Here is a 26,209-nt window from a genome sequence, read left to right on the forward strand (position 1 = left end):
CTGTGCCTTTAAAGGGAGTACAGCCCCTTTCTCTCTCTCTCTCTCTCTCTCTCTCTCTCTCTCTCTCTCTGGACCTTCCCCTGTACTGTTTCCTGGGTGAGGTGACAGCTTTCTTCTGCCACACTGTCCCCCCATGGCATTCCTGCAGACCTATAAGCAACAGAACCAGGTGAACACAGACTGAACCCTGCAAAGCCAGGAGCCCAAATAAGCCCTTCCTCCTTTAAGTCGTTTCTCTCAGGTATTTGGTGACAGGGATGAAGAGCTGCATACCCCTTCCCCCCACTGTGGCCTGCAAGGCCCTGCACACTCAGTGAGGGGTGTCACTTCTAGTCACTTCAGCCACACTGGGCTTTCACTTCCTGGGCCTCACTGAGACTCCTTAAACCCCCTACGCGCATTGGCCCAATATTCCCTCATAGAACACCTGTATGTGCTGGGCACTGAGCTAGGACCCAAGACCCACGTGGTTCCCACTGTAGTGCCACTCTTATTCTAGGACGGTGATTAATCTACCAATAAATGAATAAGAAATCTCTGACATGCAGCGTGGTGGCACACGCCTGCAATCCCGGCACTCAGAAGGCTGAGACAGGAGGATCGCAGTGAGCTAGAGACCATCGCGGGGTACATGGTGAGTTCAAGGCCAGCCTGGAATACACAGTGAGACCCAGGCTCAAATAAAGGAAAACAAAGAAAAGTCTCCGACATTGTGAAGGGCAATGAAAAACACAAAGGGGATGTGTTCAAGAGTGTGGGGTGAGGGCTGGGGATTTAGCTCAGCGGCACAGCGCCTGCCTGGCAAGCGCAAGGTCGTGAGTTCGATTCCCAGTACCTGAAAACAAAACAAAACAAAACAAAACAAAAAGAGTGTGGGGTGTGGGACTTAGAGTGTGCAGGTGACAAGAGAAACAAGGCAAGTGCAATCTGGGGAAAGGACTTTAAGAGAGGGAACAGCAAGGGCCAGAGGCTCCAGGCCAAGGTTACGGATGGCGGAGTAGCTGGGTACACAAGCCGGCAGAGGTAGGGGTGCAGGGCTGGAGGATGGTTGGTAAGGGGCGTGCAGTGGGCAGGGCCACGGCGAGGAATTTGAATTTTGTTCCACTGCCAGGGGAAGCCACTGGAGGCTTTAAGCATGACAGTGACATCATCTAACTTAGGCTTTTAAAAGATCTCTGTGCTGTGTCCCTCCCACCCGCTCTCCACCAAATCTCCGGCCCTAGCCTGGCTCCTGCGCCAAAGCGGGTGTTTCAAGTATTCATGTTGCATGAAAGGAGGCTCTGACTTCCTGTGTGACCTGGCGGTGGCCACTTCTTTCCCCAGATCTTAGTTTCTTTACCCGAAAGACAGCCAGCGGGAATTTCATGCCTGAATGGGTGGGCGGCCCGGAATTTAGGGTACCCGCCTCCCCAGGCAGCCCCGGAGAGGCGGGTCCCGCACTCCAAGGAGAAAAGGAGGAGTCTTCCCGCCCCGGGACCCGAGCGCAAGCCCGGCGGCCCCGCCCCACCTGGACCGCGGGGCTCTGGGATGCTGCAGCCGCGGGGGCGGGACCCGCAGGCGATCACCAGCGCCCCCTTGCTTGGATTGGGCGCGGCCGTGACTGGAGCCGTACGATTGGTCGATTGCGAGGCAGGGGCGGGGCCTGGTTCCTGCAACGGGGCGACAGGGGACTCGGCCAAAGCCCGGGAAGCTGCTGCGGGGGCGATGGCCGCGCCGAGCCCCGGGCCCCGCGAGGTAGGTACAGACCTGAGAAAGAACAGGAAAGGGAACGGCTGGTGGGTCTTCCTTCCCCTCCGCCAGGGCGAACGGACACGCCCCCATCCCAGCCTGGGAGGGGCCCTCCCCTGGAAGAGGACCAGGACACGCCCCACAGAGGGCGCAGGTTTGAAGGGGGTCCTTCTGGCTGGGGTCCCGGGAGGGCTCCCTCAGGCTCCTCCTCGGGAAAATGGAGGTGGTATTAAAAGCTCCTCCTTTGTAGGGCCGTTAGGCGCTCTCAGCCAGCGCAGGCAGCATGGGGGGTGCCCACGAGCAGTGGGTCAGCTGTGTGATCTCAGCCGCTGCTGACCCTCGGCGCGGGCCTGCGGGGAGCAGCAGCGGTGGTGGAGTCGATCTGAATGAACCGCGGGCAGCCACGGTTCCTGCGAGCGGGGCTTCTTGTGCACAGCTCCCTGGGCAGGAGCTCACGCTCAGCAGTAACACGGTCAGTCCCGCCCTGAAGGAGTCACCTTAGTTCTGGTTGCAGATGAGGAAAAGAGGCACCGATTTACCTAAGGTCACACAGCCGGTGACAGGGTCACTCTCCGCCAGCTTTGACTGCAGAACGCCCATCTCGCGCCCACTGGTGACAGTAGTAATGACCGTCATGCCGTCCGATGCCGTGTGCGGGTCTGTGTGGCCCCTCACAACGCCAGAGCTGGGAACAGCGTTGTCCCTAATTTACAGCTGAGCAAACTGAGGCAGAGAGATGACAGGCAGGCTCACAAGTAGTCCAAGTGAGATTTGGGTCTTTCCGCTCTGAGATGCCTCTCTCTGCTTTCTGTGCCCCTTCTTGCCAGGCCCTGGCCCTCTCCCCGGAGGCTGGACAAAGAGCAGCCACCTCGAACTCCAGCCACCGCCGTGGCCTCTTTTGGCGCCTACGGGACAAGCAGACTCGCCTGGGGCTGTTTGAGATCGGCCCGAGGCATGAGCTCCACGGGCTGGCGAGCATGATGCAGGCAGGGCTGTGGGCTGCCACCCAGGCCTCCATAGACCACCCACCCACGGTGAATGGCCCTGCTGCCCTGTGTGCCCACCCCCCAATGCCCAGGCTGGTGACAGGCCTTGCTCGTGCTGCTGTGTTGGGGATCAGAGAGGGCTCCAAAAGGAGGAAGGCAGGGGCTTGGTGCAAGGAAGCTGGGATATTCTGAAGTTGGAAAGCTTAGGGAGTTGGGAGCATGAGAAACCCTCAGTGTGGTTGCTGTGTGACTCTAGGGGTTCCTCTGACTCAGTGCCCCCATCTGTAAAATGGGTGGAGGGAACAACAGCCCTTGGTTTCTGCGCTCCTCCCAGCCCTGCCAGGATGTGTGGTTGAAAACGGACCCCACCCCCACCTGCCTGCCCTGCCCATCCTCCCTAGAGCCTGGGCTGGGGCCACGCTGGTTCAGCAGAAAGGGTCACCCGACTGCAAGCTCAGCAGCTGGGCGGGCCCCAGTGAGCATGTGTGTCGTTAGTGTGTGTGCATGTGTGTGCAGTCAGACTACAGCCCACAGGCCACATCCCGGCACAGGGACCTGGAGGTCCAAGGAAAGTGGAGGGTCCTGGGGAAGCCCTCTAAACCACAGCCTGACCTCGTCACCTGCTGAAAACCTCTTAGCTCCCCAGTGCCCAGCATGGCTTCGAGATCCTGCGGGCAGCAAGGGCCACTGTCCAGCCCCTCCCACCCTCCCTTAGGGCTCCACACACCCCGGCCCCTCTCTGGCTGATCACCAGCCACCAGTGCTATTTCTCTTGTCCTAAGCACCCTGCACCTCCTGTCTACTAGCCCTCAGATTTCAGCTCAGAGCTCACCTCCCCCAAGAAGCCTTTTCTGGCCTGCTGCTCCCAGGCTCCATCTCCCAGCTTCAGGGCCATCTCCTTGTGCTGGGACAGAACTGGCTTCCGTTGGCCGACATGTGACCGAGGGCATGTGCCAGGCTTGAGTTCAGAGCCTGGTGCTGCCGACCCAGCTGTGAGCCCGCGTCATGTCACCATCCTCCTCCCTCCACCCCTGGGCGGCATCAGCAGTGCATCTGCCCAACCCAGGGACACCACAGCACCCTGAGTGCGGAAGGGAGCAAGCTGGGGACGGGTTAAGGCCAAGTGTGGGCCCCTGGGGCGGGTAGTGGGGAGTCTTCATTTTGCCTGAGACCCTCACCCATCCCTGCAGGGGCTGCCCACTCAGGAAGATTTTTCTGAGGTCCTGACCCAGGTTCATGAGGTAGGAGGTCCACGACTCTTGGCCGGGGGTGGGGTGGGGGGCTGCAGCAGTCTTTGCTATTTCTGTTTTTTGGGGGGGCGGTTCTGGTACCGGGATTCGAACTCACGACCTCGCGCTTGCCAGGCAGGTGCTGTGCCGCTGAGCTAAGTCCCCAGCCCCGTCTTTGCTATTTCTTGTCCTCACTTTCCCACCAGTGCAGTGTGGGTTATGGCTTGTCCCCAGGCCCTTGCAGGAAGGCCGTGGTCATCCTGACTGTCCTGCACCAGGGCCAGCTATCCCCTGGACCCACACGGACACTTGGGGCAGCTCTTTCTCCTCCACAGGGCTTTGAGCTGGGCACCCTGGCCGGCCCGGCCTTTGCCCGGCTGCGTCGCTCCCTGGGCGTGGCGGAGGAGGACTATCAGGCTGCGCTGGGCCCCGGGGGCCCCTACCTGCAGTTCCTCAGCACCTCCAAGAGCAAGGCCAGCTTCTTCCTGTCGTGAGCTTGCTGCAGGGATGGGGCTCTGGGCAAAGGGAGATCCCCGTGGGGAGACCATGGTCGGGGCCCGGAGAGACGGCGGGTGGGAGTGGCGGGAGCGTGTCGCTGCCGCGAGCTGGGACAGAGAGAGATTTTGGTGCCCAGGCCAGGGGCGGAGGGCCCAGAGGGAAACGCCACAGCCGGGCCTGGACAGTGAACTCTTCCCGCCACCCCGCAGCCACGACCAGCGCTTCTTTCTCAAGACCCAGCGGCGCCGGGAGGTGCAGGTGCTGCTCGCCCACCTGCCCCGCTACGTGCAGCACCTGCAGCGGCACCCGCACTCGCTGCTGGCGCGGTTGCTGGGTACGCGGGCTGGGGGCGGGGCCCTGGGGGCGGGGCCGAGAGGGCAGGCTCGGGATTGGACGTTCCTGGGGGCGGGGACACCGGCCCCCGCGGAAAGAGGGGCGGCTCAGGAGGCGTGGCCTGGAGCTGGGCTCTGGGCCCCTTGGACCCGGCTCGTGGGGCTTGGAACTCTCACCTGGCGCCCTCTCCCCTCCCAGGAGTGCACAGTCTGCGGGTGGCCCAGGGGAAGAAGGTGGGTGAGGCCGGGGCGAGGCGGCTGGGCGGAGCCCGTGGCTGGAGGGTGAGACCCCGGCTCCCCACACTCGCCCCTCTCGTCCCCAGAAGTACTTCATCATCATGCAGAGCGTCTTCTACCCCGCCGGCCGCATCTCCGAGAGGTGAGTGGGCCAGGAGCAGGCACGGGCGACCCCGCCGACGCTCACTAGGCGGATGCGCACCGAGCCTGGACAGGGCAAGGGACGTGGCCCGGACCCGGCGGGCGGAAGGCGGTGATGCCCACTCCCGCCTCGGAGCGCTCAGCGTGCCCCTGGTCTCGGTTACTCCTGGGCTGTCATCCTCACTGCGCAGCTGAGGGCCGGGCAGGACCGAGCCACGCAGCCAGTGTGGAGCAGCGATGCAAACTCAGCCCCTCAGCCGGGCGCGGCGGCGCACGCCTGGGATCCCAGCGCTCTGGGAGGCTGAGACAGGAGGATGGAAAGTTCAAGCCCAGCCCGGGAAATTTAGTAATTTAGCGAGACCCTGTCCAAAAAAAGAAAAGAAAAAGGTTGGGGATGTAGCTCGGTACAAAAGTCCTGGGTTCAATCCCCAGTAGTGCAAAATCAATCGAAACAACCAAAAACAAAAACCCCAAACAAACAAACAAACAAAACAAAAACCCTGGCCTCTATGACTGCGCGCAGCCCCAGGCCAGCAGGCTCCCCAGGGTGAGTCCCCTCATGGCCACCAGCGCCCCCCATCCCATCCCTCATTGCCACACCCTCGGCAATGAGGAAGACCGCAGACACAGGCAGCTCTGAGGGCCGGGTGGCTGGGCTTCCGAAGGCCTGGGCGTGGCCCTCTGTTCTGTGCGTGCGTGCCCGGTGAGTCCGGGGACTGTCTGAGCCTCCGTCTCATCTCTAGCGGGGGGGACACTGGAAGACACGGGTTGTGCTGCGGTTTCCCCAGGCTGTGTTTAGTGAGTTGGGTGCACCCGGGAACAGTCACCCAGCGGGACTCTTGTCTCTGAGTATTGCCTCCTGAGAGTCCCTGTGTGCCTCGTCTGTGTAAAGCTGAACCTGTCCCCCTCACCCCCAGGTACGACATCAAGGGCTGCGAGGTGAGCCGCTGGGTGGAGCCGGCCCCCGAGGGCAGCCCCCTTGTCCTGGTGCTGAAGGACCTCAATTTTCAGGGCAAGACCATGAACCTGGGTGAGCCATGGCCGTGGTCACAGCCTTCCTCCATTCAGGTTGAAGTTGCAACGCGGTCCCTGCATGGCTGTGTGCCTGAGTCCTTAAGAACCTAGATTGTGGCGGCTTGTGCATGTAATCCCAGCACTTGGGAGGCCAAAGCAGAAGGATCGTTGAGAGTTCAAGGCCAGCCTGGGCTATGTAGTGAGTTCAGGGCCAGCCTGGAATACACAGTGAGACCCTGGCTCAAAAAAGAAACAAGGCTGGGTGTGGTGGCGCACGCCTGTAATCCCAGTACTTGGGAGGCCGAGGCAGGAGGATGGCCATGAGTTTGAGGCCGGTCTGAACTACACAGAGAGACCCTATCTCAGAAACAAAAACCACCAACCTTAGACTGCGGTTGGGTAAGGCAGGGTTCAAATCCCGGCTCCAAGACTTGAAGGCTAGGAGAACAAGACAAAGTATAGTTTATAGCTTCCTTCCTTGCGCACTGGGGCAGTGGTGACACCCGCCCTCCCGAGGCGGGCACACGCGGGGACCGTGGCTGGCCCGGGATGAGGCTCAGGCGCGCCGCTGGTGCTCGGCAGGGCCGCAGCGGAGCTGGCTCCTGCGTCAGATGGAACTGGACACCACCTTCCTCCAGGAGCTGCGAGTGCTGGACTACAGCCTCCTCATGGCCTTCCAGCGTCTCCATGACGACGAGCGGGGCCAGAGTGGCAGCGTCATCTTCCTCGTGGCCAGGTGAGCCCCTTCCCTGGGTCTCGGTAAGAGCCGCTGTGGGACAGCGGGACAGTGAGGGGCAGCAGTGTACAAAGGCCACAAAGCATGGCGTGCGTGTGTGCACGTGTGTGTGCATGCGTGTGTGTGCGTGCGGTGTGTGTGTGTGTGCACGCGTGTGTGCACGCGTGTCTGCGCAGGGTAGAGGGCTGGAAAAGCTGGCGGCGAGAGGCACAGGGCACAGGCGGCCCACAGCTGGGCACACAGCTGCCGGGGTCCAGCTGGACGAGGGCTTCACTGCTGCATGGAAGAGTCTGCCCATTTTGCAGCAGTGGTGCAGAGCCCACAGGTTCAAGAGCAAGGGAAAGATCTGGGTATCTAAATTCTGCCACAGAAGGTATCTAAGTTCTGTTCTCATCCCCAAGACCTGGAGGTCATCACCGCTGGTGCCACCGTCCTGTCCTTACTTTGTAGAGTAACTCACTCTTTGCCTGCTGATCATGAGCCTCACCAAGACCTTGGGCTTGGCTCTGTTTTATTTTATGGTTTGTTTCCTTTTGAGACAGGGTCTTCCTATGTCATGCAGGCTGGGCTTGAACTCCCAGTGACCCTCCTGCCTCAGCCTCTTTGCCTATCTAGTAGCCTCATTTTAAAAGTAAAACAGAGCCAAGTACACTGGTGTGCACACGTGTACTTAAGCTCAATACTCTGTACTCTGGAGGCTGAGGCATACTCTGGAGGCTGAGGCAGGAGGATGGCAAAGTGAGGTCAGCTTGAGCTACACAGCAAGACCCTCTCCAAAAACAAGAAATAAAAACTAAGATTAAAAAAGAGATGAAATTAATTTTAATAAGTTACTCAACACATTCAAAACCTGCTCATGTCACTGAAGCAGAATTTCATGAGAAGTGATGAGCTCGTCAGCGTTCTTTCCTTCACAGTGTTTTTGAAAGTCAGTGTGTATTTTCCCATCTGGCGCTCCTATTTTCCCGCAGCCGGTGCTTGTCAGGGGCAGCGCAGCTCTAGACATTGGCCACTGTTTCCTTTGCCTCCCGGGTCCCCTGGGCAGGGGTGGGAACACCTGGAGCTCCCTGGAGCAGGCGGTGGACTCACCCTACTGTGGCCCCCACCCAGGTCTGTGCACGGGGCGCAGATCCCAGAAGAGGCGGGCTCCCAGAACCGGCGGCTGCTGCCCGATGGCCCCAACGCGCTGCACGTCCTGGACGGGCCCGAGCACCGCTACTTCCTGGGCCTCGTGGACCTTGCCACCGTCTACGGGCTTCGCAAGCGGCTGGAGCATTTATGGAAGACGCTGCGTTACCCGGGTCGGACCTTCTCCACCGTCAGCCCGGCCTGCTACGCCCGGCGCCTCTGCCAGTGGGTCGAGGCGCACACCGAATGAGCGGTGCCTGGCCTCAGTCTCCCCATCCGGACAATAGGTGCTCGCCAGGAGCTCCAGTGCCCACTGCGCCGGGGCAACTCGCCTGCTGTTCCTGCCGGCGGCCAACAGAGGGCAGCGTCCCCTAACAAATGCTGTGACCGCGCAGCCCCGTTTGGTGGTGGAGCTGTGTGCCCCACGCTGCTCTGAGGATGCCCCGCATTAGCGCATTTAATCTTCAAAATGCTATTATTCTCTCTCTACAGACCTTGAAGTGGAGGCTCAGGGAGTGAAGGGACTGAGCACCATCATGCAGCACTAATGCTGGACCAGGCTGCGCCTTGCCTTATGGCCCCAGGAGTCTGTGTTCTCAGCCCTCAGCTCCTGCAGCCCCGGCCTCAGGCTCTGGGGCAGGGGAGGCCGAAGGCTCCGCCCCTGGTCGTCCAGATGGGGAAACTGAGGCCCGGAGACTCTGAGGGGCTTATGCACGGTAAGTGGCAAGGCCCTGAGAGCTCAGGCCTCCTGGCACTCACAGGGCCCTCCTGTCTCGCTCTGGGATGTGCCCGGACCCTGGGGTGTGGGTGGGAGAGGGTGGGCAGTGGGAGGGCTTCCTGGAGCTCTGGGAGGTTCTGAGGGTCCTCTAAGGCTCGCCAGTGAGCTCTGTCCTTCGAGAGTCACTCTTTCCATCTGTGAAATGGGGCAGGAGGCTGGGCGTGGTGGTACACGCCTGTAATCCCAGCACTCTGGAGGCTGAGGCAGGAGGATCACCTCGAGGCCCGCCTAGGCTACATAGTGAGATGCCATCTCAAACAAACAACAGAAACGGGGACAGGATTAGTGGTCAGCTGCAGAGACCTCAGGGAGCCCCCACCGCCTCTCACCAGCCTGTCTCTCTCCTCCAGGAAACTCCAGCCTGGTCCCCGGCCCCAATCCAAACTCCAATCCAGCCATACCCAAGGAGGCTTCTGCTTCAGAGCTGCCCTGGAGCCTGGCTGTGTGACCAGGGCAAGGTGCTAAACCCCTCTGTGCCTCAGCAGTCTTGTGCGCGCCATGGAAGGGATGAAAACGGACCTCACCAACTCATTAAATATTTATTGAGCACTGGCTGTGTGACAGGCTCTCCGCTGCAGGACGGGCACCCGTGCACAGAGCAAGACGCCCTTCCAGAGCTCAGGGGCTGGGGGATAACGGGGACCTGGTGTGACCAAACCTCTCGGGGAAGCCGGGCCTCGGAGCCGGGACAGAGCCCCACACGCGTCTCCTGGGAAGAGTCCGCTCGGGCTTAACCCCCGTACAGAGACCGGAAGAGTCGGAGCTCCTGGGGCCCAGGCCCCCCGTCCCGCAAAGCCTGGGCAGGGAGAGCAGAGGCCGTTTAGAGAAAGAAGCACCTCCTGGTAGCGGGGTCAGCAGGGCGGGGCCGGGAAAGCCACTGGCCACCCCCAGGTGTGGCCAAGGACATGGGGCTGTCGGGAGCGGGAGGAGGGGACACTGGGCCGGGCCGCAGGGCTTCAGCAAGGTTCCGGAAGAGCCACGTCAGTGCTGGTCGTCTGGGCAACCTCGGGTGATGACTCAACCTCTCTGAGCCTGCGAGCACCACAAGCATTTCTGGTTCTTACTCAGCAGGGAATTGAACCGCGGATGGTGGTCACTTGGAGGGGATGGACTGGAACATTCATTCAGGGGTGGTGGGAGCTGAGGTGCAGAGAACACGGAGTCCCGCCCTCATATTTGGGGTGACTCAGCCTTCTCACTTGGTCTCCGGCCATGAACTCTTCCGGGGCCTGAGGCCAAAGAAAGGGCAGTGACTTGTCCAAGAAAGACTTCAAGGACCCAGGGCTCCTGGCTTTTCCAACTTGTTCACCCACCCCTACCGGGTGCCCGGGGCCAGGCAGTGCTGGACTGAAAGAACAGGACTCGTCTGCCAGTGGCTGCACGGACCATAAGCAAGGACATCACCAATACCCGGGGTGACTTCAGGCCATGACAAATGCTGTAAAAAAAAAATAAACCTGGTGATAGCTGGGTGTGCCTATAAGCCCAGCACTCAGGGAGGCTGAGGCAGGAGGGAGGATGTTTTGAAAGTTCAAGGCTAGCCTGGGCAACTTAGCAACATAGGGAGACCCTGTCTCTAATTATTTTTTCTTTTTCTTTTTTTTTTTTTTTAGTACCAGGAATCAAGCTCATGACCTCACACTTGCCAGGCAGACGCTTATACCACTGAGCTATATCCCCCGTCTTCTGTCCCTAAATTTAAAAAACAAAAATGGGGTAGAGATGCAGTTCAGTGTGAAGGCCCTGGGTTTAGTCCCCAGTCTGGGAAAAATGAATAAAATAAACCAGATGAGACAAGAGGAGCTGGGATGCAACACCGGGTAGGGTGTTTGGCAGGGACTTTTCCGAGGAGGTGATGTTCGAGCTGAACGACAGGACAGCCCATAGCTAGAGCGGGGAAGGTAGAGGAGCAGTGAGCACGAAGGTCCCAAGGCAGGAGTGAGCTCTGTGAGGGGGGTGGTGGGGGTGGGGCAGGGCGAGGGCGACCCTGAGCAGGCAGGGGTCCACATCGTGCAGGGTCTTGGAGACAGGGATAAGGACAGTGGGTTTCTTTTTTTTTTTTTAAGACAGGGTCTTTCTGTGTACTTCAGGCTGGTCTTGAACTTGAGGGGACTCTCCTGCCTCAGCCTCCCGAGTGTGTCACCATGCCAGTTTGGGGGGAGCGCTTTTTGAGGCAGGGTCTTGCTGTGTGGAGAGAAAGGTGAAGGAGAAGGACCCAGAAGGGCTGTGCCATGGGGGACCCCTTGGTGGGAGGGACAAGAAGCGCTTACATGCAGGAGGGGCCCAGAAAAGGGCGGGGCCGCTGTCCCTGTCCCCTGAACAGGACGGGAAGGCACAGGGATGGGGGACCCAGGGCAGGGCAGACTTGGAAGGTTGCTGAGCTGGGGACGGACACCCTGGTCCCTGAAGACATTTGCCTCAGCCCATTTCAGCATCTGCCAGAGCCAGACTCGAGGCCCGGGGAGGTGTCAGAGCCTGAGCTCTAGAGAAGCTGCTCGGGTTCAGGCCTGACTGCCATGCTGGGCGTGGTGGCGCATGCTCGTAGTCCCAGCACTCAGGAGGCTGAGGCAGTAGGATCATTGTGAGTTCGAGGCCAGCCTGGGCTGCCGCAAACGACCCCTGCACCATCCCATTTTACAGAGGGGAGAGACTGAGGATCAGATGAAGGTCACGTGAACAACATCAAAAAAAAAAAAAAAAAAAACACTAGCTGGGCAAGGTGGCGCTGTATGTAACCCCAGCTATTCTGAATGCTGAGGCAGGAGGATCGAAAATTCAAGACCAGGCTGGGCAGTTTAACCAGACTCTGTCTCAAAATTAAACAAAAAAGGTTGTGGATGTAGCTCAGCGGCAGAACAATAGCCTAGCACATACTGAGTCCTGGCTTCAACCCTCAGTAGAATATAAGTTAATTCTATTAAAAACAGCTTGTTTCTTCATTGTTTATCTGAAATTCCAATTTAACTAGGCGTGTTCTATTTCACTTGCTAAATCTGGCAACCCTACCAGCCTGAACCCCTGACCAAAGCCCTTGATTAATTTCTCTGGTCCACCCCTATTTCAGAAATAGATTCTTTTCTTTCTTGTTTGCTTTTTAGTTTTTGAGACAAGATCTCACTTATAGCCTAGGCCAGCCTTGCACTCACAATCTTCCTGCCTCTGCCTCCTGAGGGCTGGAATTACAGGAGTGTGTCACCAAGCTGCCAGTTCAGAAATGGAGACACTGAAATCTGAGTGGCCCGGCAGCTACTGCCCAGTGGCTTGGACATCCTCTAGCTCTACCATCCGGTCCTGAGGCAGGAACCGGGTAGAAACGCGAGAGGAAGAAATAACAACGCTCGGTTCAGACCCCGCCCCCGATGCCGAGATCCCGCCCCCACCCCCCGAGGCGTTGTCGCTAGGCACGCACGTCCCGTCCGGGGTCAAGCCCGCCGCGCTCGTAGGCCCCGCCCCCGACCGCGCAGGCCCCGCCCCGGCGCAGTAGGCCCCGCCCCGTCGCGCAAGGCCCCGCCCCCGGCCGGCCGCGCTGGTTCGGCTTCCACCCCGCAGAAGCCGCTTCCGAGGCGCCGCCTCCGCCCCGGGGCCCCGGCTTTCAGCCCGGCTCGCCCGGCCCGCCGGACATGGAGCTCCGCGCAGCGGATGGAGAGGCTCCGGCGCGCCCCGATCTGCCCTCCCGGTTAGGGCCCGGCCGGGGAGGGGAGGCGGAATCGCTAGGCGAGGGGGGAAGCTCACATCGCGTGGGTCCCGGGCCTCTCGTGGTCCGGCGGGGTGGGAGGATGGAGGAGGTCGCGAGCCGGGCTCCCGGCTGTCTCTGCTTCGGACCCAGTGGGTGACCTTGAGGCCAGAGCACATCCGTCTGCCCTGCTTCCTCTTCTGCGCCACGGGGACTGGTTGGCACGGGGGGGCTCCCAGAGGTCGCCTATTGCAGCGCCTTTAGGATGCCACACCGCTGCCCGAGGGTGGACACTAAGGGGTTTGGTTCCCAGGGACCATCCCCTGGTCCCAGCCTGCACCCTCCCCTGCCTCAGTTTCTCCATACCGGCGACCCCCTCCCCCACCGCCTTATCCCGTCCCAGCTCTGATTTTCGAGTCTTGGCAGGTGCCCAGCTCACATCCCTGCCCAGCCTGACTCCTGGGGACAGCAGCTCCGGGGCTGCTGAGGGCCTGCGGCAGCATGAAGGCTCCGGTAAGTGGCCTAGACAGCAGAGGCCCGGGGGGAACTTCGTGCTGGGGCCCAGCAGCCTCAACTGCCTTCCCACGCTGGGACTGACAGTGACACTTTCTGTGGTTTTTTTGTTTGTTGTTTTTCTCGGTGTGGGGGTTCAACCCCTGGGCCTTGTGCCTGTTGAGCGTGTGCTGTCACCCTGAGCTGCACCCCAGCGCAGGGTTACTTCTGACCTCTGCGGCCAGGACAGCTGCCCTCGGGGCTCAGCACTGCTCTGTGTGACCCCAGGCAAGTGGTGTCTGGGTAGTGCTTTCGGTTCCTTGCTCTGCTCGCCCCTGATGTGGAGGTAATAGTGCCAGCAGGTCACGAAGGTGGGAGCTGCTGCCACCTGGATGTTAAGGGGGGTTAACCTCTACTGCCCTAGGCAAAGTTTCAGGGTTTGGTCCCTCCTGGGCAGGGGACCAGGTGCTAGGCAGAGCCTGAACAGCTGGCCTTAAGGAGGAGACTTTTTTTTTTAGGAAGAGACCTTTTTAAAGCTGCTGTGGCTTGTGGGCAGAAAAGAAAGGGGGCCTTTGGCAGGATACCCCTGGGGGGTTGGGTGGGGCTGTCTTCCTGCCTCTGGTTTTCCAAAAGCATCAGCTGCTGGACCCGGAACCCAGAGACACACAGGTATCGACTGCCCTGGCCCGGCACGCAGAAGCGGACTCAGATCCCACCCCGCCAGGGAGCAAGGTCCTGGAGGGGCTGGTGGGGGCTGTCCCTGAGACTGCCAGCAGGGCCAGCCCCAGCCTGGGCCCAGATTCGAGAGAGCCGGAAGGGGTGCCTGGTGCGTGTGGCCTTTGGGCCGTGGTTTCCAGAGGCAGAAACCCCCGGACAGCAGCTTTCCATTTATGGAAACCGTGGCTGGGAAGATGCTTCCCTGGAGCGCTCCTACCACCTGGGCTGCTGGCCTACATTGTCCTCAACAGCTTGGAGACAGCCAGAGTCAGCCGCGGGTGGGGATGGAAGAGGCGTCTCGGGGCAGCGCAGGACCTGGGTAAAGCAGACTGTGGGTTCTCCGAGCTGCTGCGGGGGATCTAGACGCCTTCCCCCGACTGTCCTTCTCTCAGGGTCGCCTCCTGCTTGTTGTCCTGTGCTCCTTGGTCTTCTCTGCCGTCTACGTCCTCCTGTGCTGCTGGACCTGCCTGCCCCCCTGTCGGGCCACCTGCCTGGACCGACACCTCCCTGTGGACTCCAGCCCCACCGCGCCAGGGCCTTTGCACTTCAGCGGGTACAGCAGCGTGCCTGATGGGAAGGTGGGTCTGCCGGGCAGCGTGGCCCCAGTCCTGGCTGTGTGACCTTGGCCGCTCACTTTAGCTCTCTGAGCCCATAAGATTGCCTGGCTGCTCGGAACTGAGTCATCGGAGAGAAGAGGTGCTTGGGACGGGGTGGCTGCTGTCGGGTGGGAGAGCCAGACGTCACCATAGCAATGCAGATGTGCGCATTTTTGCATCTTTAGATTTACCTGTCCTCCCCGCCCCGCCGTCTGTTCAGCAAGCGCACTCCAAGGACCCAGGCTGTCCTTGAACCTATGGTGATCTTCCAGCTTCAACCTCCCAAGTGGGATTACAGGCATGAGGCACCAGACCCAGCTGTTTTCCTTTAATTTTTAAAATTTTATTTTATTTTATTTTATTTATTTATTTTTGTCTTTTTGAGACAGGGTCTCGCTATGCAGTTCAGGCTGGCCTTGAACTCACTTTGTAGCCCAGGCTGGTCTTGAATTTGCAACGACCCTCTTGCTTCAGCCTCCTGAGTGCTAAGATTACAGGCGTGCACCACCACGCCCAGCTTATTTTATTTTTTGAGATGGGGCCTCCCTGTGTATTTCAGTGTGGGCTTGAACTCACTATGTAGCTCAGCTCAGGCTGGCTGCAATCCTTCTGCCTCAGCCTCCCTAGTTTTGGGATTACAAGCATGCACTGACACACCCAGCATGTTTTTCTTAAGAGAAGTAGGAAATCTTGGGGCCAAGGATTTAGCTCAGTGGTGCAGTACCTGCCTAGCAAGGGTAAGGTCCTGAGTTTGATTCCTGGTACTGCCCTCCTCCAAAAAAAGAAGTGGGAAATCCTGAGTTTGAATGTCAAAAGAGTCTTATTTTTTCCTGTACTGGAGATTTCCTAGGCTGAGGCAGGAGGATTGCAGTAAGTTCGAGGCTAGCCTGAACTACATAACGAGTTCCTGTCAAAAAAACAAAAAAACTAGGGGCTTCTGCATCCTTCTGTGCTGCTAAAGGTGGCCCCCTGCTGGGCCACCTGAGCTACATCCCTAGCTCCTTTTTAATTTTTATTTTGAGACAGAGTATCACTAAGTTGTCCAAGCTGGGCTTGAACAGCGATCCTCCTGCCTCAGCTTCCCAGACTGTACGTATTACAGGCATGCATCACTGTGTTTGGCCAGAAGGACCAACTTTATCTTAGCAGTCAATGAGAAACCTTTAAAGACCTCACAAAGATGCACACAGCACCTCTTGGGGCCTGAGATGACCTAAGCAGAACAGACCCTGCTTGTCAGCTCAGTCCAAACAAGATAAGGAAGTCTTATTGTTTATCACTGGGGCGTGGACAAATGGGCCTGTGTGTCCCTAAACCAGCATGTAAGCAAGTGTGAAATGCCTGCAAATGGGGTGCGACGCTGTCCTTTCTGAACTGGAACCCGTGTCCCACATCTTTGATATACTTTGGCAAACCCAAGTACCTGAAGGCACGGAGGTCTGGGTCATTTCCTGCACAGCTGTGGCTGGTTGGCTGTATCGCCCCTCAGGGGGTAATGAGGTGGCTTGGGGACCTCGCTGTGCTCGAGGTTTGTGCCACCCACTCCCTGGGCAATTATTTCTCAGTTACTTTGCTTGTGGCTGAGACAAAAATACCCAACACCCACGAGTTAAGGGAGGAGAGGTTTATTTGGTTCACAGTTCTCAGAGGCTTCAGTCTGTAGTCGGCCGGCTCCAAGCCAGGGTGGTGGGGAATCGAAGAGGAGAAACAGTCCGTGGCAGCAGAAGACAGCAGAAACAAGCAAGCAACAAGCCGCTTTCTATCCCTTATGTTTTATCTAGGCTACATCCTTAATCCTAGCACTGCACCATGAATCAGTCCCAGCATCACACACTCTACATCCGGCCATCTCTGAAAAAGCCCCACCTATGACCACATGAGGCTTTGCGAGGACATCTGGACACAAGTCATAACATTTTAAAACTCTTTTTTTCTTCTGTCTTTTTGAGACAGGGTCTTGCTATGCAGTTCAGGCTGACCTTGAGCTCACTTTGGAGCCCAGGCTGGTCTCAAACTCACAACAGTCCTCCTGCCTCAGCCTCCCGAGTGCTGGGATTACAGGCGTGTGCCACCACTCCTGGCCCAAAACTTTTTTTTTGAGACAGGGTCTCACTACGTAGTTCAGGCTGGCCTTGAACTCACTGTGTAGCCCAGGCTGGCCTCAAACTCCTGGCAATCCTCCTGCATCAGCCCCTGGTGCTATGATTACAAACCTGAACCGTCACACCCAGTTTAAATGTTTGCTTCTGTAACCCTCGTGAAATGCCCAGGATGTAGGGACTTAGGGTTCAGTAACAGCCACAGGCGGGGTGTGGCTCATAAGGAGGCCTTGGGTGTGAATGTAGGGTCAGAGCTCAGTCAGGTGTCCCCCGCTGGCCAGCCTGTCGGTGGAGTGGGTCAGTCCTTGGAGCTCACATGCCGGGCGTGGAGAAGGCCAGTGGGAGCGGCGGGCGGGGCCGGGGCAGGGGGTGCGAGCCCAGGTCCCAGCTCCCCCTTTCTCTCCACCTTGCCCCACAGCCGCTGGTCCGGGAGCCGTGCCACAGCTGTGCCGTGGTGTCCAGCTCGGGCCAGATGCTCGGTTCCGGCCTGGGCGCCCAGATCGACGGTGCTGAGTGTGTGCTGCGCATGAACCAGGCGCCCACTGTGGGCTTCGAGGCGGACGTGGGCCGGCGCAGCACCCTGCGCGTGGTCTCGCACACGAGCGTGCCGCTGCTGCTGCGCAACTACTCGCACTACTTCCAGCAGGCCCGGGACACGCTCTACGTGGTGTGGGGCCAGGGCAGGCACATGGACCGCGCGCTGGGCGGCCGCACCTACCGCACGCTGCTGCAGCTCACCCAGATGTACCCGGGGCTGCAGATCTACACCTTCACCGAGCGCATGATGGCCCGCTGCGACCAGATCTTCCAGGACGAGACGGGCAAGAACCGGTGAGCCCGCGCCCCCGCCACCACGAGCCTCCTGGTGGGCTGGGGTTTGTGCCGGGGGTCAGTCCGAGCCTTGTGAACGCAGGCTGGGGCGCAGACCCCAGCAGATAGGTATCTGCAGCCGCGCTGGTAACGAGAAGCAGTTATGGCGCTAACGGCTGTTGTCCCACACCAGGCCTTGCGGTAGACACTCCATGTCCAAAATCGCATTTTCCCTTGAAAGAGCCCCAAGCGGTTCAGCCAAAAACCTGAGCTTATGGAGTCAGGTATGATGATTTATGCCTGTAGGGTCAGTGCTCTGGGAGGCTGAGGCATGAGGATTGTAAGTTCAAGCCCAGCCTGGGCAACTTCATGAGAACCCCCGTCTCAAAGTTAAAAACAATAAGAAAAACAAAAACTTGGGCTTTGCCCCCGACCACCCTCAGGCATCCGCTGCCACATGCATTTGTCTGTTACATTTTCTGTGCCTGTGGGGACCGCCTTAGCCTGATCCACAATCCTTTCCTGTGCCTCGATGCTCTCCCTACTGTTGTCCCTACCACTGCTTCAACTCACAGGGTCTTGAACTCACTGTGTAGTCAGGACTGACCTGGAACTCGCAGCGATCCTCCTGTCTCAGCCTCCTGAACACTGCCATTCTCATCTCATCTCTGTCCCCTTATCTTTGCAGCAGGTGTCGCACTCTGACACCTTGTTTATATTTGTTTCCCAGCTGCCGCCTCCCTCAGGAATGTTCTCAGCCTGGCAGGTTCAAGGCCAGCATGGGCCTGGGAGGTTTGAATGAAAGAGCTCATGGGGAGATCAGGGTGGGCCGGCTGGGCTGGCTATCCCTCAGCCCCTGTGCCTAGTGGGACGTGGGTTGGGATAACAGGGCTCCTCCCCATTGCCACCTGTAATTACTCCCATTTCACAGACAGGTCAGTGAGGCTCAGAGAGGTTAATGGTAAATCTAATGCCCTACAGCAGAGGCAGGGTTGGAATGGAAAACGCAAAACACTCCCCTACTTCTTTGGTGGTCGTACTGGGGATCCTACCCAGGGAAGTCTGCCTCTGAGCTACGCCCCAGCCCTTTCGTTTTTGTTTTGAGACATGGTGTCACTAAGTTGCCCAGGCTGTTTTTGAACTTGGGATCCTTTCTGCTTCAGCCTCCTGAATAGCTGGGATCGTAGGCACGTGCTGCCATGCCCATCCACTCCACCCGTTCTTAATCACCTTGCTCTGCGGCCACCAGCTTTCTCCCCAGGCCTGGCCTCTTAGATAAGGAAAGGATCCAGCCGGAGTCCACACCCAGTGTACTGAGTACAAAGCAGCGCTCAGTTTAGCCTCGTTGGGCGGGGCGGGGCGGGGTGGGGTTGGGCGCATCTGGCTCTGCAGCCGGCTCCCCCTCTTGCCTGCTGTTGGCCTTGGGCTCCCCCAGAAGCCCCTGTGCGTGGTCTTTGGCACGCAGGGCTCCATGCTGAGACCCCGAGAGCTTGGGGTGTCGGCAGGCCCCATGACGTTGTCCCTGTCTCCCCCAGGAGGCAGTCGGGGTCCTTTCTCAGCACTGGCTGGTTCACCATGATCCTGGCCCTGGAGCTGTGCGAGGAGATCGTGGTCTACGGGATGGTCAGCGACAGCTACTGCAGGTCAGGTGGCCGCCCACAGGAGGGGAGGTGCGGGGCGCCCAGGCCCTGCCCGGGGACCCAGGAGCTCTAGGGGCTGCATGTGGCAAAGGTGCAGAAACCCCGTAGGCATCCGACCTCAGGAAAGAGCTCAGCTCCCGGAAAAGGCTCCTTGACAGATCCCGGCGCTGGCGGTGTGGCCCTGAGCTGCCTGCCACCTCCTGGAGCTCCCACCTCTTTGGGTATAAAACAGAGAACAGAACTGAGCCTTCCGAGCTGCGCCCTGTGGCACACACATGTAGTCCGAGCACCCTGGGAGACTGAGGCAAAAAGATCTCAAGTTTGAGCCGAGCCTGGGCAACTTAACAAGACCCTCAAAAAGAGCTGGGGGTAAAAAAAATAAAAACAAACAGTAACACACACACACACACACACACATTCGTAGGTGTAGCTAATGGCAGAACATTTGCCAAGCATGCTTGAGGCTTTACTTCCTAGTTTCCATCCCCAGCCCCAGAGAAAAAAATTACACCTTCCAAGGAATCATCTAGGAAAGTGCCTCCCACAAACATTAGGGGGAGGTGTAGCTATATAACACGTGTCCCTGGTGGATCACAGATAAATTTTTACTTTTGTTACTGTTGCAGCTTCGTAGCATCCAGTTCAGCTGGAGATGGTATTTGGCACTGTTACATTACTGTCCTTCAGTGTCACTGTAATCAGTTCAGAGGCCTTCACCCCTGTGCACTTGGGAACTTGTTTCAAAGCACCTGGCCCTGGCCAGACTGCTGGGCTACTGGGGTGGGGGCGGCCCTGGGCAGCAGGGCACGCATGTGTGGGGAAAGAGGGGCCTGCTGCTCAGGACCGGGCCTGGGCCCCCAGGGGGAGGTGGGGGGAGATCACAGTGTCTGCACCGGCCGTGTCCCCGCCCTGCAGGGAGCAGAGCCACCCCTCGGTGCCTTACCACTACTTTGAGAAGGGCCGGCTGGACGAGTGCCAGATGTACCTGGCCCACGAGCGCGCGCCCAGGAGCGCCCATCGCTTCATCACCGAGAAGGCCGTGTTCTCACGCTGGGCCAAGAAGAGGCCGATCGTGTTCGCCCACCCGTCCTGGAGGGTCGAGTAGCTGCGGTCGCCAGCCAGCCGCCACACTTCCACGGGGCCTTCGTCCCACCCCGGGCCACCGCACTCCACCTTGAACATTTAATTTATGCCTCTTGCCTCTTGCCACGTGCCGGGTCAACCTAGGGCTCCTTCCCGCCCTACCCTGGGGACACCCAGAGCCATCTCCAGCCCTGTGCCTTGAGGGGGACTGGAGGGGCGCCTTCCCCACCTCTGCTCCCCAAGGAATCACGTCTTGATTGGGGGTTCAGCCCACCACCAGGTCTCTCAAGTGGCCTTTGCCCCTGGGGCCAATGGCCCCACTCACCAGCATCATGACCTGTGCCAATCCCTGTCTGCCCCCTCCCCACCCCAGCCTCCTCTGGTGCCACCTTCTCAGGCTGGGGCTCTGGTCAGGGTAGCCAGGAGCCTAGGGTTTGTGGGGCACAGGGGCCTCTGAGCGTGACCGCCAGAGCCGTCTCCGGAGTGTACGGGTAAACATGTTTTCTGGACACTGTCTGGAGTGGTCACGTGTCCAGGGTGGGGACGGGGGGCTTCCTTCGTGGACACGGGCCCGTAACCTGTGGACCAGAGGGCTGCCTGAGCCCTGCGGCTCCTCCCAGGCCACCCGCCCGTGCGTGTGCACCCCTCTGCCCCAAAGCCATCCCACTGGGTGGGGCAGCTGTGCTGTCCCAGGAGGTGGGGCCAAGTCAGATGCGTCTCGGGAACCCCTGCCCTGCACCCCACAGCAGTCAGGGCCTGGAGGGGCGGGTTTTCCACCCCACCTCATCTTCCTGGCCCATTCCAAAGCATTTGGCAGTTAAATTGCCTGTTACACCTCAAGTTGATTGCTTTAGAGAAAGAAGGCAAAGGATGGCCCCTCTGGGATGTTGCCGGCCTGGAAGCGAGGGCTGCGCTGGCCTTGGCTGTGGCCAGTGCCCTTCAGCCTCAGCTTCATTTTTCTCACCTGTGAAATGGGAGGAACAGACCCACCATCTGACCGGAAGTGCTGGGCGTGGTGGCGCACGCCTGTAATCCCAGCACTCAGGAAGGCTGAGGCAGGGGGATCGTTGTGAGTTCAAGACCAGCTTGGGCTACAAAGTGAGCTCACAGCCGGCCTGAACTGCACAGCGAGACCCTGTCTCAAAAAGACATCTGACCTTAAATATGGCCCCAGCCATGGGAGGCTGAAGCAGGAGGAATCAGGCCTGAGAGCTATGCCTGAGGCCTTGGCCTGCACCAAGTGGGAAGAGTGCTCCCAACACACCCCGCAGGAGGAATCCGCCCCTTCCCTCCCTCATGGGGAGACTTAAGTTCAGAGCCCTGGGCTTCTAGTTCTCCAGCCTCATCAGGGCCTTCATGTCTGACCCCAGCCTTGGGTATAGCTCCTGCTCCACCATCACCAGCTTTAAATTCTTAATTTTTTCCTAGCACAGAGCCACAAGGCCCTTCAACGGACATAGCCAGTTTTGCTGAGGGACCTGGGTGACCTGGGCACATGCCCTCCTGCCTCTGCCTGCTCAGGAGGGGCTTGATACTGGCTTTCAGCACTGTGCTTGTTCCCTATGCGGTGCCAGGTGGGCCCAGAAGTGGGAAGAGGCCGGAACTTGCAGCGATCCTCCTGCCTCAGTCTCCCGAGTGCTGGGATTATAGGCCACGCCCATCTGCATGGTTGGCACTTGATAGGTGGGACCCATCATTTTAAATGGTGTCATCCTCTTCAGCTGGCCTTGCCCTGGCTGGGTACTGACATGTGGGCAGCGGGCTCCTGTTCTACCTCTCCCTGCTCACAGCCTCCCCAAGGTGTTCAAGGGCCAGGGAATATGACCCTATTAGGATTCGAGCCCCCTCCCTAAAGATGGCCACTTCCTCCTCCACCCTCCAGCAAATGCTGGTTCTGGCCCTGCCCCAAGGTGTGGTGTTTATTGCTGGGTTGGACCAAAGAGTTGTCTTTCTGGGACTCACCAGCCACTTCCTCTGGATGCACGAAGGTGCCTCCTGGCAAGGCTGGCAGCTGGTTCAGGTCTGCTTAGGACTCCAGAGGTGAAGCTGAGGATCCCTTCCCCACTTTTTGGCTGTTGGAAGGTGAGCGGTGGGCAGAAGTCACCCCACATCCCCAAGGAGGAGCAGGGTGCCTCACCCGCGCCCCGTCCTCTGGCCCTAGAGCTCAGAAAGGCCTACAGTCTTGTACAAAGCGGCGGCAGCGGCTGTGGCCACTGCCTCATTTATGTAGACGGCCAGGACGCCAAGAGCTCTGCCCGGGGCCGGTGGTGTGGGTCTGACTGTTCCTCTGTCCTGGAAGAATCACTGAGAGGTTTGGGAGTAGGTTTGTGGGGCCACTTGGTGACCCGGCTCCCACCTGTCACCCGCAGAGGCCCCTCCTGGGCCTCAAAGAGTCCCCACACGTGGCTCCTAGCCAAGCTCTGTGAGGCCCCAGGAAGGCCCTTGGGCGCATGGTGTTCTTGCCTGGCATTGGCTTTGACCTCAAATTGGGAGCTGGGTGGTGAGTGAGGTCTCCTAGGGCTCTTTCCAGAGCACCGTGGAAGGGAAAAGAGCACAAGGAAGCTTGCAAAGTGGCCCGGGGGTGCGGCCCCACCAGAGTGCTTGCCTCGCTTGCATAGGACCCGTGGTTCCAGCCACAACACCCGTGTGCAAGAGACACACACAGGTTTGCTAAGGGCAGAAAGTGTGGTGTGCGTCACACGCGGCACCCCAGCTCCTGGGGCAGGAAGGGCAGGAGCAACACCTGCCCCTCCAGAGCATGGAGTGGGGCCTGGAGGTGAGGACAAGCGCCAGACAGGTCAGCAAGGGCCACCAGGGCTGGCCAAGGCCCCCATCCACCTGTGGAGGTTGGCCCAGCTCTCCCAGGCTCGGGGTATTAATCCTAGCCCTGCCACCTGTGTGTTCTCTGAGCCTGAGTTTCCCCTGGAAAGTTGAAGTAACACTGGTACCGTTGGCATGGGTTATTTGCGGGATTCCATGGCGGTGTGTTTCAAGGTGCTTGTGCAGGAGCTCCCCCGTCCTCACCAGTGGGGTGGAGGGTCCTGTTTCCTGACCCCCCAAGGGAAGCCAGCCTTGAGGCAGAGCCTCCTGCAGTCGACCTGGGCAGGAACATCACAGGCCTGAGGGGGGCCGCCAGGTCCCACTGTGATTTGGAGGCCGGGCAGAGGCACCTGCTCTCGCTTTTTGAGGCCCCAGGGCTTGGGCTGGGGAGGAGGCCTGGAGACTGGATGGTTCTACCTTTGGTGCAGCCTCTGACCTGCACCCCGTGGTCACGGTCATCGGGCCTCTCCTGAGGTCCTTCTCACCCTAGTTTTCTGTTTGGCAGCTGACGGGGCAGGGGTGAGGTGGGGCCGGGTGGCCAGAGGGGATGGGGCTGAGGCTCAGGAAGCGATCACCTGGGAAACTAGACTGGCAGGAAGCTGCAAGTCCACTCCTAGGGAACGCCCGTTCCTCTTCCTTGTGGCGGTGCTTTCAGAGTCCCGAGGGTGGACCTTGCCCCTACATCACTGACTTGTTTTAATTAAAAACAATGTTACCAACTAGCTTACCAAATTAGTAGAATGCAAACATTCTAGAAGTTTATAAAGCTTTTAAAAGTTTATAATGTGAAGGTACCCCCAGCCTTCCTGCTCCCTCCCGCCTGCAAGGATGCCCAGCCTAGCAGTCCCGGTGGCTTTATCCTGACATGTTTGTGTACCTTTACACATAGTTACCTGCTATGCAAAGATGACTGTATTGAAAAAAAAAAAAGTTGGTGGTGCACACATGTAATCCCAGCCCTTGGGAGGCTAAGACAGGAGAATCACTGTAAGTTCGAGGCCAGGCTGGGCCACATAGCAAGACCCTGCCTCAAAAAATAAAGCAAAACAGCTGGGTGTGGTGGCACACACCTGTAATCCCAGCACTCGGGAGGCTGAGGCAGGAGGATCATTGCAAGTTTGAGACCAGCCTGCGCTACAAACTGAGTTCAAGGCCAGCCTGAACGGCATAGTGAGACCCTGTCTCAAAAAAGACCAAAAAAAAAAAGCAAAACAAAAGAAACAAAAAAAACAAGCAGGGCTGGGGACGTAGAGAAGTTGCCTCGAATGTCAGAGGTCTAGGTTTGACCTGCAGCATGGGGAAGGGAAAAGAAGGAGTGCTATAATATATGAGGTTCCATTTTAGAAATTTAAAAATACATCTTAAAATACAGAAACATTGTGCGACCATTGTGTAAAGTTTTGGAAACTACAGTTAAGCCAAAGGAATAAAAGCAGCCTTCCCATCCTAGCAGTCCGGAAATAACACTAGGAATGCTGTCATTACCACGCTAGGAAAAGGGCACCTACTTTGATTTGATTCAGCTCCTCTTCTTTACCTTATTTTCAAATAGTGCAGTGTACACTCATAAGCACATGTATCATGTTTGTGAGCTCTAGGGCATAAATAATACCGTGAACCTCTTGAACTCAGTCCCCATTGAAAACCCAGGCCTTTACCTTGCAAATCTCATTTCTTCTCCTTAGTGACAGGACAGTGGCTTGTTTTTTTGTTTTGTTTTTTTTTTTGAGACAGGGTCTCGCTATGTAGTTCAGGATGGCCTTGAGCTCACTTTGTAGTCCATCCAGGCTGGTCTTGAACTTGCAAAGATCCTCCTGCCTCAGCCTCCTGAGTGCTGGGATTACAGGCATGTGCCACCACACCCAGCTTGTTTTGTATTGTTTTGGTTCCGGATATTGAACCCAGGTCCTTATGCATGCAAGGCAAGAGCACTAACAGTGAGCCACATCCCCAGCCCTAGAACAACGTCCTTCTGCTTTTAAAACTACTTATTTATTTATTTAGGTTTTGGAGACAGGATCTTGCTATGTAGTGCAGGCTGGACTTGAACTTACCATGTAGCCCAGACTGCTCTAGAACTCAGGGCAATCCTCCTGCGTCAGCTTCCTGAGTGCTGGGATTTCAGGCTGGTGCCATGTGGCCCTGTTTAATATTTTAATCACTGTGACAAACAAAAGCTATCTCTTTTGAGAAGTGGGCTACTGGGCTGGGATGTAGCTCAGTGGGACACAAGTGACTGCCTGGCAAGTGCAAGGTCCTGAGTTCAATTCCCAGTACCAAAACAGAAAAAAAAAGAAAAAAAAAGAGAAATGGGCCACTGCCTGCGCTGTGTGTACTGTATTGTTTCATTCATCTGTCCACGTGGTCTTTGCCCTCCTCAGGTGTCCAAGATCCATTGTATGAGAGAATGATTTATTTCATTAATGTCCTTACTCTGTAATTTTCCCTAGTGCAAATGGGCCGTCATGTTTAAAAACAAATTCTCTTTTGTTGAGAGCTACTTGGACCATTTCCACTTCTGTATCATTTCAAGCATGGCTGCTATGAACTTGGTCCTGTATATTTACAAGGATTTCTCCAGGGTATATGTACCCACATCCTGAATGGAAATTTTTACAATTTTCTTTTCCAGAGTGGTTACACAAGATGCAGTTCTTTAAACTTGTTTCCCTTTTCTAAGTATCCTGTAAATGTATCCCGTAAATGTCCTGCCTCCCACATCGACCTGCCTACTTCATTTTAACAGCCTGGCAGCGTCTTCCTTCCCCTAACAATGGCTACTTAAGTTGTTATTTTTCACAGCCACATAAAATGATGTAACGAATATCCTGCTAATTAAAATTTTAAGTCTTTATTGTCTCTACATTCTAGAAACAAGGGAAAGGAAATAATGTGTCAAGGTTGCAGTGTTAACCAGGTGTGGCGGCAGGCCTATAATCTCAGCACTGCACAAGGCTGAGTCAGGAAGATCTCAAATTCAAGCCAAGCCTGGGAGACTTAGTGAGACCCAGTCTCAAAATTTTAAGATGGCTGGGAATATAGCTCAGCTCAAAGGTCCTGGGTTCGATCCCAGCGCGGGAGGAGGGAGCGTGTGCGGTTTTAGGTGGCAGAGCCGCCTTGAACTCTGACACCACCCAGGTGACCTGCACAGTGTGTTAGAGGCCCTAGGTCAGGGCCCAGGGAGAAACCCACTCAAAGGGGTCCAAGCCCAGCGCGTTCCCGGACTGTTTCCCCACCCGGGGTCGCGGTGCCGCTAAGAAGAGATTGAATTGGGCCAGATTCACACCCCGGGCCCTGAAGACTGTGGTCAGCTTGCTCGTCGCCACGGGCTGTCCGGAGGGGTAAGGGATGCGCTCGCGCTGCCGGGGACCAGGGTCGCCCCCGCGAGCCCTTCCCGGCCCCGCCACCCTGGGGCGGAGCCACCGGCGCCCGAGGCTCCGCCCTCCTCGCAGGCCTGGGTCGCGCCGTGAGC

At 57.9% G+C, this 26,209-nt stretch overlaps 2 protein-coding genes and 1 long non-coding RNA gene across 8 annotated transcripts; 2 read left to right on the plus strand and 1 right to left on the minus strand.

Annotated features, from left to right (window-relative positions):
• The first annotated feature begins 935 nt into the window (after positions 1-935).
• On the plus strand, positions 936-9,355 carry Pip5kl1 (phosphatidylinositol-4-phosphate 5-kinase-like 1). 6 transcript variants are annotated; one of them, XM_013513157.1, is made up of 12 exons: positions 936-1,734; positions 2,556-2,762; positions 3,521-3,706; positions 3,905-3,955; positions 4,279-4,433; positions 4,651-4,775; positions 4,973-5,007; positions 5,097-5,152; positions 6,069-6,181; positions 6,748-6,901; positions 8,012-8,745; positions 9,158-9,355. In XM_013513157.1, exons 1-11 carry the CDS (start codon positions 1,528-1,530, stop codon positions 8,277-8,279), a joined length of 1,557 nt encoding a protein of 518 aa, XP_013368611.1. In that variant the 5' UTR covers positions 936-1,527; the 3' UTR covers positions 8,280-8,745; positions 9,158-9,355. The 6 variants fall into 6 exon arrangements, with proteins under 6 accessions (XP_013368611.1, XP_013368612.1, XP_013368614.1 ...); XM_013513158.1 differs by having other exon boundaries at positions 6,069-6,090; XM_013513160.1 differs by lacking the exon at positions 4,973-5,007 and having other exon boundaries at positions 6,069-6,090.
• LOC102022600 lies at positions 1,666-3,630 on the minus strand. The gene is made up of 3 exons (XR_260597.1): positions 3,547-3,630; positions 2,268-2,451; positions 1,666-1,746 (listed from the first exon to the last, which is right to left on the minus strand). It is a non-coding gene; the product is annotated as an uncharacterized LOC102022600 (long non-coding RNA).
• Positions 9,356-12,303: 2,948 nt separating the features above from the next.
• St6galnac4 (ST6 (alpha-N-acetyl-neuraminyl-2,3-beta-galactosyl-1,3)-N-acetylgalactosaminide alpha-2,6-sialyltransferase 4) lies at positions 12,304-20,433 on the plus strand. The gene is made up of 6 exons (XM_005382398.2): positions 12,304-12,483; positions 12,907-12,993; positions 14,082-14,267; positions 16,803-17,215; positions 18,730-18,837; positions 19,750-20,433. Exons 2-6 carry the CDS (start codon positions 12,982-12,984, stop codon positions 19,937-19,939), a joined length of 909 nt encoding a protein of 302 aa, XP_005382455.1. The 5' UTR covers positions 12,304-12,483; positions 12,907-12,981; the 3' UTR covers positions 19,940-20,433.
• Positions 20,434-26,209: the final 5,776 nt, after the last annotated feature.

Source organism: Chinchilla lanigera, unplaced genomic scaffold (genome assembly GCF_000276665.1).
Source record: "Chinchilla lanigera isolate Chin_1 unplaced genomic scaffold, ChiLan1.0 scaffold00018, whole genome shotgun sequence".
Lineage (NCBI taxonomy): Eukaryota > Metazoa > Chordata > Mammalia > Rodentia > Chinchillidae > Chinchilla > Chinchilla lanigera.

Bases quoted from the DNA above. Each gene is read 5' to 3' on its own strand.
- Pip5kl1 (XM_013513157.1), top strand. From the start codon at position 1,528: ATGCTGCAGCCGCGGGGGCGGGACCCGCAGGCGATCACCAGCGCCCCC. The intron at 6,182-6,747 runs GTGAGCCATGGC...GGTGCTCGGCAG, and splicing joins GGGCAAGACCATGAACCTGG to GGCCGCAGCGGAGCTGGCTC. The intron at 6,902-8,011 runs GTGAGCCCCTTC...GCCCCCACCCAG, and splicing joins GTCATCTTCCTCGTGGCCAG to GTCTGTGCACGGGGCGCAGA.
- St6galnac4 (XM_005382398.2), top strand. The intron at 14,268-16,802 runs GTGGGTCTGCCG...CTTGCCCCACAG, and splicing joins GCAGCGTGCCTGATGGGAAG to CCGCTGGTCCGGGAGCCGTG. The intron at 18,838-19,749 runs GTCAGGTGGCCG...CCCGCCCTGCAG, and splicing joins GTCAGCGACAGCTACTGCAG to GGAGCAGAGCCACCCCTCGG.